This window comes from Tupaia chinensis, unplaced genomic scaffold (genome assembly GCF_000334495.1).
Source record: "Tupaia chinensis unplaced genomic scaffold, TupChi_1.0 Scaffold000438_1, whole genome shotgun sequence".
Classification (NCBI taxonomy): domain Eukaryota; kingdom Metazoa; phylum Chordata; class Mammalia; order Scandentia; family Tupaiidae; genus Tupaia; species Tupaia belangeri.
Window position 1 is genome coordinate 604,473 of NW_006159943.1, and position 8,566 is coordinate 613,038.

At 49.5% G+C, this 8,566-nt stretch overlaps 2 protein-coding genes across 2 annotated transcripts in view; both read left to right on the top strand.

Annotated features, from left to right (window-relative positions):
• SLC25A44 (solute carrier family 25 member 44) overlaps positions 1 to 496 on the top strand; it is a 24,265-nt gene extending 23,769 nt beyond the window's left edge. Inside the window, exon 4 of the mRNA XM_006155173.3 lies at positions 169 to 496. Coding sequence (XP_006155235.1) covers positions 169 to 360 — 192 coding nt within the window. The 3' untranslated portion in view covers positions 361 to 496. The remainder of the gene's footprint in view (positions 1 to 168) is intronic.
• A 2,857-nt stretch (positions 497 to 3,353) lies between these two features.
• The window catches only part of PMF1 (polyamine modulated factor 1), a 37,578-nt gene continuing 32,365 nt past the window's right edge, over positions 3,354 to 8,566 (top strand). The window contains exon 1 of the mRNA XM_006155175.3: positions 3,354 to 3,554. Coding sequence (XP_006155237.1) covers positions 3,400 to 3,554 — 155 coding nt within the window. The 5' untranslated portion in view covers positions 3,354 to 3,399. The remainder of the gene's footprint in view (positions 3,555 to 8,566) is intronic.

Below are 8,566 nucleotides of genomic sequence, written 5' to 3' on the forward strand. Positions count from 1 at the left end.
AATCCCTTCTCCTCCATTCTCCTCTCGGGATCTTGGGCACGCACGCACACGCGCCCGGCGTGAGTTTTAAGCCACCGGGTCCGGGACACGAACCACGGTCGACTACGTGGGAGTCCAGCGACATAGCCATTATGCTAACTGCTGGTTCCCCTGCATTGACTTTTCCAGGTGGAGGGGAAGAACTCCATCATCCTGACCTTCAGACAGCTGATGGCAGAGGAGGGGCCCTGGGGCTTCATGAAGGGCTTGTCAGCCAGAATCATCTCAACCACACCTTTCACCATGGTCATCGTGGTGGGCTATGAGAGCCTCAAGAAACTCAGCCTGCGACCTGAGCTGGTGGACTCGAGGCACTGGTAATCAGTGGTGGCCGAGGAGGCTGCCGTTTCCACGCTGCTCGGGGCGGGGCAGAGTGGGGAGGAACACTCCCTGCAGCTGTCCCCACTTACCCAGCCCTGCCCTGGGCCAGGTGGCCTGTCAGGGCCAGGGATAGAGACTACGCACTGGAGACAGAAAGCGAGAAATCACCCCCCAGGGGGGATGGTCACGCCGCAATCCCTTCTCCTCCATTCTCCTCTCGGGATCTTGGGCACGCACGCACACGCGCCCGGCGTGAGTTTTAAGCCACCGGGTCCGGGACACGAACCACGGTCGACTACGTGGGAGTCCAGCGACATAGCCATTATGCTAACTGCTGGTTCCCCTGCATTGACTTTTCCAGGTGGAGGGGAAGAACTCCATCATCCTGACCTTCAGACAGCTGATGGCAGAGGAGGGGCCCTGGGGCTTCATGAAGGGCTTGTCAGCCAGAATCATCTCAACCACACCTTTCACCATGGTCATCGTGGTGGGCTACGAGAGCCTCAAGAAACTCAGCCTGCGACCTGAGCTGGTGGACTCGAGGCACTGGTAATCAGTGGTGGCCGAGGAGGCTGCCGTTCCCACGCTGCTCGGGGCGGGGCAGAGTGGGGAGGAACACTCCCTGCAGCTGTCCCCACTTACCCAGCCCTGCCCTGGGCCAGGTGGCCTGTCAGGGCCAGGGATAGAGACTACGAACTGCTCTTACTGAAGAGGCTCCACATCTGGATCCCCTGTCCCCACTATTTTAATTCTTTTGCTGAACGGGGCTCCCTCACTCAATCCCCATATTCAATCCTGGCCTGAGGACCCCACCCCACCCACACCCTGCTCACTGTACTTCGGGCTCCCCTCTCCATTTTTTTCTGAGACCCCGAGAAAAGCTGTACATAGACCTCACTACTACCACCGGCCGTTGCCCTTGGGCTTCCAGCCCAGATTCCAGGCAGCTGCCATCAGCTCTCTGCCACTTCATCGCTTCGGCTTGCTTATTTTTATTTTGGGACTGAGGTGCCCACCAGACCACTCTATGTTTCCCTGCCATGTGTGTGTGTGTGCAGGGGGCAGGTGCCTGACATTTGCACAGGGAGCAGGAGTGGCAAAAACCTCTGGTTCTTCCGAGCATTGGGCCTCCCTTTGTGGGGGCTGATCAGGCTGAGGAGACATGTTACTACTTTATTTTGAGTGTATATCTGATTTTAACATCTGTGAACTAGGCTATTGTCTTCGTCCTGCTAAATGACCAGTCCTGCTGCCGGAGCCCATCCCTTCCTCAGACAGGCAGAAAAGTGTAATGTAGCTTCCTCAACCTCAGTCCCCTACCCCTCCAGTGTCCCTTCAGTGTCCTTTCAGTCCCAGTGGCCCTGGGACGAAATAAGCTGCTGACTTCCCCTGGCCCGGATAATACAGTGGGGGGCACAGTAGGAGGTAGGGCTGTGTGGGGTGCACTGGACTTGAAGCACTACCCTGACAAGTCAGGTCGAGAGAGAAGCTGGGTTTGGAAAATGACAAGTGGGTGGTGTTCCCTAGCACATCTTCCAGGCCAACTGAGCCAAGCCTAGGAAGGGGCAGTGGAGTTCCTTGGTCCCGGGTAACCCATGTATACCCCAGTCTCTAGGAGTGGGAATCTCTGAGACGTGGAACTGTGTTTTCCTTCTCCCTGGATGTGAAGAGCCATCCTAGCCATGGTACCCTGTGACGGGATGTTTGAATGGGAATAAAGAGCAGTTCAGGAAGTCACCCAGTGCCAGGACCCCTGCATTTACCAGCCTGATACTGCCAAGATTATCTGTGAAGCTTTCCTCAGGAGCTAGGAGATAAGTAGTCCTTCCCTGCCCCATTCCTCAGCACCCACCCCTGCAAGCCTGCATCACAGGAGGAGAGGTGCAGCAAATGGCATGAGAAGGCAAACCCTGCATTTCTACTGGCCTGGATGATCCTGCAAGCCTTCTTGTTGGTCCCACTTCCTGGGAAGGCCATGGTGCCAATTCGAAAGGTGCTAGCCTTGATATTTTTTATGGCTGCTCCATATTCTTCCAGATCAGAATCTGAAAATCTGAATTCTCCACCTTCACCACTGTCACTGCCCATCTTGGTATCTCCTTGAGGGATTTCCCCTTTTAACTTACATTCATTTTTACTTGTTCTTGCCTGTGCTTTGTCAAGAGAGTTCTCCAGTCTGTCCACAGTCATCCACAGGGTTGGACTCACAGATCATTCCTGCCTCTCACCTCTATCCCAAGAACCACCAATGCAGTGGGAGCAAAGGCGGCCCCCTCCTCTTGCTTCAAGTTCATCTAGGGAGACCTTCGGAGATGGGTTTTCTGAGCTCTTCTTCCTCTCCCCAGAGACTGGCTTCCCCACTATGGCAGAGTGCATGGACAGAGGTAGTCCTGTTCTAGATTCCTTGCCTTCTGTTTTCTTGTACTGTATGTCACAGCCTTTCTCCCTTCCCTTTCTTCCTCCCTGCATCCCCTCACTCACAGTTTTAAAGGATGTGTAAGTAAAGGGTCCCTTACTAGCCCCGTCTAGTCGTTTAGGCACTGGGTCTGATTAAAGCATTTCTTGATGGGGATGGGACAGTGGACTTCCATTTCCCCCAAACTGGAAACCAAAGCAGCTGAGTTTTTGATGTACTGAACTGTAATGAAAACTATGAAGGAACTTCCGGGAGACTGGGCAAGACAGCAAACCAGATTGGGAGTACTGAGGGGCAGGGGAATGAAAGTGGAGACTTGATAAAATGGACTCTTGTGAATATTAACTGCGAATATTCACTGTTGCACTGTACGAAGTCTTTAAAGTGTAATTAAAAGTATTGAGCCCCCGAACTTTGGCTTGCGCGTGTTTCCTCGGGCTGCCAGGAAAGCGAACAGAGGGGAGCTGCGCCTCCCGTCTCACCTTCCCAGCACCCTCCGCGGCCAGCTGGGTGATAGACATCCCGCCGGCTCCAATGTGAGGCGCTTAGTGCGGAAGCGGCCAATCCGGGGGCTCGGTGGGCGGGGCAGCCTGGCGAAAAGGATTTGGCGGTCCGACTTCAACATGGCCGAGGCGAGCAGCGCCGAAGTAGGCAGTGGGGAAGAAGGGCCTGAGGGCTCGTCCCCGGAATCTTTGCCATCCGGCACTACCATTTCGAGGGTGAAGCTCCTTGATACCATGGTGGACACTTTTCTCCAGAAGCTGGTCGCTGCCGGGAGGTAAGGTGGAGGACAGTGAGGGAAGACTGGCAAGGCGGGAGCCGTCCCCGTGAGTTCACATCTCGCGAGGTCAGCTGGGGGCGGTGCAGTCACGTGTGTCTCCCGGCAGAGAGCCGGGATATCTTAGCAGGTGGCTGTCTATAATCTACAGGCCTGTCAGTTCTAACGCTGGAGAGGTGAGGTGGGGTTCACCGACAACCACCTACTGATACTTCTCCAGGAAGCCTCGTTTTCACTGAAACTTGAATTAGTTGAAAGGAAAGGTTCAGACTTCCTAAGGAGATCAGGGATTCAAGCCGGCTGCTGTGTGAGCGAGACATAACTTCCCTGTTCCTTGTTGGTTCCTCATTGGTTAAAACTGACAATAGTACGTTTCTCCTAGGATCGTTTTGAGAATCAAATGAGTCAGTACTCGTTAAATTCTCTGGAATAATGCCTGCCATATAGAAAGCTATGTGCATTATGACGGGCCTAGTACCTTCCTCACTGGCAGTTTGTAGTATCCTAAAAAGAAACCAAATGTGGGGCCAGCAGGGGCGTGGTGGTTAAGCTGTTGGACTCCCTCGTGGCCGACAGCGATGGAGTCCCAGACCCAAGGGACTTGAAACTCACACCGGCCATGTGTGCCCATAATCTGAGACAATGGAGGAGTAGGGATTGCAGGGTGGCCATCCTTCCTGGGCGTGTGTGAATTGTTTTTTTTTTTATTGTTTTTTTTTTGTTTTTTGGTTTTTGGTTTTTGTCTCTGGTGAGCACACATGCCCTATAGCAAAAATCTTGAAAATAAAACAAAACAAATATAACTGCCAGAATGTATTACTATAAAAGAATCCTTCCTTGATTTTGAGTTTCTCTTAGCAATATTGGACACTTTTTCCCCCCGCAGGGCACATGTACTACTTGCCAAAGAGAGAAAGCTCGAGGAGATGGTCACGCTGTAATCCCCTTTCCTTTGTTCTCCTCCTGGGATTGTGGGCTTGCACATGCACTCAGGCAACTGGGTCCGAGACTCGAACTGTGGTTGGCCATGTCAGAGTCCAGCACCGTAACCACCATGCCACCTGCTGGCCCCAATATTGAGCGATTTAAAGGGAGATTTATGAGCCAGCCAGTAGCTGTGGTTGAGACCCTTTATGGCCAACTGCATGGTTCAAGACCCAGAATTGGTGGTAGTAGAAACCTGCCAGATACATATGTATGCCCAAATCCTGAGGAGGGAGAATAGATTGTATAGTGACTGTTTCTAACGGGGGCTTCTTTCTCACTACCTCCACTCCAACTCTGCCTGGCAAGTACACTCATACTCTGGCAAATTTTTAAAGAGGGCGAGGGCAGCAAATGGTGTAATGATTACGACACTAGATTCCCATATAGTCAACTGCAGTTCGAGTCCTGGACCCGGCAGCTTAAACTCACGCTGGGAATGTGTACATTTATGCCCAAAATCCTGAGAGGAGAATAGAGGAGAAGGGATTACAGCATGCCTCCCCCGACCCCGGGGGTGATTTCTCACTTCTGTCACACTCTGTGTCTCTCTGGTGAGAGCACATGCCCTATAGCAAAAATATCTCAAAAAAGAAAAAAAGGAAGAGTGTGCCCATGCTCCCACCAGCTCTGCACATTAGTGCTGAAATACTGTTATCAGAACTTCAGGGGGTTGATGCCCTGACCACAGCTTCTCTTTCCATCCAGTCCTTTTCATCGCCACTGCCCTGTCCTTTGGCCTCATGAGGACTCCCATCTTTTCCCAATCTTCTTCCCTCCTGGGTTCAGCACTTTACTTTTCCTACACAGACAGTATGCTCTCTCTCTCTCTCTTTTCTTTTATTTTTTTTTTGGAGAGGTTTTTTGCTATAGGGCGCGTGCATTCAACAGAAAGAGACAGACAGAGAGACAGAAAGCAAGAAATCACCCCCTAGGGGGGGTGGCCACGCCGCAATCCCTTCTCCTCCATTCTCCTCTCGGGATCTCAGGCACGCACGCACACGTGCCCGGCGTGAGTTTAAGCCACCAGGTCTGGGACTTGAACCGCGGTTGACTACGTGGGAGTCCAGCGACATAGCCATTACGCTAACTGCTGGTCCCGAGTATGATCTCTCTCTTCACTCACGACTCAGTATTTGAGTGTCTACTCTGTCAGGTGCTGGGGATTTCTTCGTGGAACTTACATTTAGTGTGCAGAGACAGGGCCTGGACAAGATGGTTATGGAAGTGGTGAGACAATGAATAAGTGATTAGAGAGTTCTTGATAGGGTGGTCAGGAAAACCAATGCTGAGGAGGTGACATTGGAACTGAAATTTGAAGGATGGAAAGGAAGCAGCATTGGAGAACTAGAAAAACAGCTTTTAGACAAAGGGGACATTCTGGGCAAAGGCCCTGAGGTAACCAGGTATTCTCGGCTCTGGCAAAGTCACTGTTGGCTACCACACAGTGATCAGAGCATGAGTAAAGTCAACAGAAGTGGGGCCAGCGATGGCATGGTGATTGAAGTGCTGGACTCTCACTCGGCTGTGGTTCAAGTCCCAAACCCAGTGACTTGAAAACCAGATTTAAGTGCATGTGTGTGTACACCTAACACCGCAAGAGGAGGATGGAGGAGATTACAGCGTGCCCATCTCCACTGGGAGGTGATTTCTCACTTGTCCTTTCTCTGTCTGTCTCTGTCCTACAAGTGCATGCACATTGTGGCGAAAAACCTTAAAAAAAACACACACAGCAGAAGTAGCGGAGGTAGGTGACAGCCTTATCATGCAGTGCCTAGTTTGCCATAGTAATGAATTTGATAAAATAATTTGTAATTGGGGCCAGCAGATGGCATAGTGGTTACAGCACTGGATTCTCACATGGCTGAGCGCGGTTTGAGTCCCAGACCCGGAGGCTTGAAACTCATGCTGGGTGCGTGTACAAGGATCCTGGGAGAATGGAGGAGAAAGGATTGTGGCAAGGCCATCCCCTTTACAGTTTGATTTTTCACTGTCTCTGTCTGTCTGTGTTTCTCTTTGGTGAGTGCACGCTCCCTAAGGTAAAAAAACTCAAAAAAATTTTTTAAATAATCACTTTCTCTGTCTGTCTGTGTTTCTCTTTGGTGAGTGCATGCTCCCTAAGGTAAAAAAACTCAAAAAATTTTTTTAAATAAAAATTTTTTAAAAATGTGTAATTATTTTTATTGACTAGCCATGACACACCATTATAGTGTCTTTGTTTTATTTGTTTTCCCTATTCATTCTTGTCTTCTCTACCCTGCCATAGGCCCTAATTTCTGTTGTCTGTCTGTGTTTCTCTTTGGTGAGTGCATGCTCCCTAAGGTAAAAAAACTCAAAAAATTTTTTTAAATAAAAATTTTTTAAAAATGTGTAATTATTTTTATTGACTAGCCATGACACACCATTATAGTGTCTTTGTTTTATTTGTTTTCCCTATTCATTCTTGTCTTCTCTACCCTGCCATAGGCCCTAATTTCTGTTGACTGTATGAGGGAACATCAAAAAGTTTGTGGAAGGGACCAGCAGGTGGTATGGTGGTTAAAGTGCTGGACTTCTACAGGGCTGACCACAGTCAGTCCCAGAGACCTTGTGCCTTGAAAATCATGATGGGCGTGTGTGGCCAAAATCCCGAAAGGAGACTGGAGAAGGGATTGCAGCATGGCCGTCCCCCCTGGGGGGTGATTTCTTAGTTTTCCTCTCTGGCGAGTACTTGACATGCATCCTATGGCTAAAACCTAAAAAAACAAACAAAACAAACATGTTCCTTAAGTGCATGTGGTTCGTGTGTTCTCAGTGCTGCTTGCCCTTCTGTGGGATACATCCACCACTTACCTGTTCCCTATTAGGACATCTGGGTGCCTCCAACTCCCTCCTCCACAACATGTTGGGTGAGTATCCTTCAAGGACTAGTGGTAGAATTTCTCTGAGGTGGGCCAGCTGGTGACGCGGTAGTTGGAGTGCCTGGGTCCTACGTGGTCAACTGCTTAGTTTGAGTTCTGGACCTGGTAGCTTGAAAAATATGCCAGATGCATATGCCCATAACCCAGATGTGGCATGGCCATCTCACCCCGGGGGGTGATTTCTTGCTTTCTGTCTGTCTCCCTCTTTTTCTGTCTCTAGTGAGTACATGTGCCCTACATCAAATTTAAAAGAAAAAAATAGAATTTCTCTGAGGTATGTAGCTGGGGGAGGGGTTCCTGGATTTGGCGTTGTCAGGTTGCTTTCCAGGAAGCTTCCCTATCCCTCCATCTTCACCTCACTGTTACTCGCCATTCCAGCATTTGCCATTTTGACAGGTATGAAAGGAGTACAGAGGGCCAGCAGGTAGAGTAGTGGTTAAAGGCGCTGGACTCCCACATGGCTAACTGGTTCAAGTCCCAGACCTGGAGGCTTGCTTTCTCACTTCTGTGTGTGTATGTATCTGGAAATATTAAAATAATAAAGTTAAATAAAGTAACTCTTTAAAAAAAGAAATTATAAAACAAAACAAAGAAGAGATAGAGTAGTCCCCTTATCTGAGGGGACATAGCTAAGACCCCTAGTGGACGCCTGGAACTGGGGATAGTATGAAACCCTGTATACACTATGTTTTCTTGATCTAGAAAGTGAGAACTGCTAAGTGACTGATGGCTAGGTGGCGTGTGCAGTGTGGATACACAGGACGAAGGGATGTGGGGCCGGACAGCGTGTGCTTTCATGCTACTCAAAACGGCATGCAGCTTAAGGCTTGTGAATTGCTTATTTTGGGAATTTTCTGTGTAATATATTTGGACTGTGACTCCCTTCAGGTAACAGACTGTGGAAAGTGAAACCACTGATAAAGGGGAACTCTGTGTTCCTTACCGTTTTGATTTGCATGTCCTGGTTTCTCACAGGTATTTCCTCATATGCTTGTTGGTTCTGTGACTTTCCCGTCTGTGATCGGCCTACTCATTTCCTCCAGTCTTTGTATTTTCAGACCTGTTTTTTAGTTTGTTTGTTTAATTTTGTTATTTTTTTTTCTTTTTTTTTTTTTTTGAGAAGTTTTT